Source organism: Austrofundulus limnaeus, unplaced genomic scaffold, assembly GCF_001266775.1.
Source record: "Austrofundulus limnaeus strain Quisiro unplaced genomic scaffold, Austrofundulus_limnaeus-1.0 Scaffold75, whole genome shotgun sequence".
NCBI classification, from domain to species: Eukaryota; Metazoa; Chordata; class Actinopteri; order Cyprinodontiformes; family Rivulidae; genus Austrofundulus; species Austrofundulus limnaeus.
The window spans coordinates 1,699,257-1,700,603 of NW_013952477.1; the positions used below are offsets into that span (position 1 = coordinate 1,699,257).

The window sequence follows — 1,347 nt, forward strand, 5'->3', positions numbered from 1 at the left end:
TTATTATTCAAAATTAGCAATCTGTCTTTAGCTGCTTTCTGGACGTTTCGATTGAGTCAAATTGTTCCACCCCCCAGCTGTCCGGCATTCATCCAACTGAATCATTATGGCTTCTTCAAACCATCCAAATTCAGGGGTTGAGTCCTTCGAAGGACCCGGCCTATCTGGTCTAGGTGGGCCGGGTCCTTGGTAGACCATGAAGACCAGAAAAAAGTAGCCTTCAGCTTTATTCCCGCCCTTACCCTGGCGTATGTCCTGTCGCCTCGCAACCATGATGAAGCTAAACAGCATCAAAAATATATTAGCAAAATATCAATGTATTAGTATTATTAATATCATAAAACAATTAAATTAGCTTAAAGGAAATACTTGAAGTAATGGACCGGCGTAGGTGCACACATTTATTTATTTATACCAGCTCGTTCTGACAAGAATAATATTAAAAACATCTCTATGCAAATGCCAAAAGCATTAACAACACAACTGCTTTAAACTTTTAAATTTTGTTCTGCCAGATTTTTATTGAAAACTATACTTATTTCTCTCGCTTCCTCCGCCATTATGAAAAGAAAACTCTCCAGTCGCCCTGCAATGGATCTTGGGATAGGCTGGGTCAGGAAGGATCCATCAGACCCATCCCTCAAATTGGTGAAAAGCAGGATGCATTTGTCGGCTGGATCGGAGGAGTCTTTGAATTTGGACAGCCTCCGGCACGGCGCTGCGACGTAAGCAGCCGACAAATTCGGCCTTCGGAGGATGCAGCCCCTGAATTTAGGACAGCCCATTTGACCAAACACTTCTTTAACAAACTCCACCCACACACCAAGCACCTCCCACTTAGTGACCTCCCCTTCTCACATGAACATGTACACAGAAAATATGGATAAAACAAGGAGGCTCACTTGTATTTTTTTGCTCCGTGAGGCTGGTCCCCCCTTCATCAGTCCCAGGACGTAGAGGCCCATGTTGTACTCACTTCCTCCTCGAAGGCTGAAGCCAAAACCTGAGGGGCCCCGATCCAGATCTACACTGTAGTACCTTGAGTCACGCTGGAGGATGACAACAAAAAGGGTTTAAATGATGAGCAATTGCCTTTGCTGCAGCTATGTGACCCAACACATCGAAACTAGAATTAAGTATCAAAGTGTAACAGTGCAATAATTGCATTTCGTCAAAATATAATGAATAAATGCCTGATCAACGTATCATTGAATGAACTGTCTGAAATATAATCTTAAATTATTTTTGAAGTCTTTTTTCGAGCAGTAGCAACAAAACAAACATACATACATACATACATAAATAAATAAATAAATAAATAAATAAATAAATAAATAAATAAATAAA

The 1,347-nt window shown here is 40.7% G+C and overlaps 1 protein-coding gene across 4 annotated transcripts in view; it reads right to left on the reverse strand.

The window, feature by feature from the left end:
• The window catches only part of magixb (MAGI family member, X-linked b), a 70,869-nt gene that overhangs the window by 6,169 nt on the left and 63,353 nt on the right, over positions 1-1,347 (reverse strand). For all 4 annotated transcript variants that reach the window (XM_014010982.1, XM_014010981.1, XM_014010983.1 and 1 more), the window contains exon 15: positions 903-1,049. In XM_014010982.1, coding sequence (XP_013866436.1) covers positions 903-1,049 — 147 coding nt within the window. The remainder of the gene's footprint in view (positions 1-902; positions 1,050-1,347) is intronic.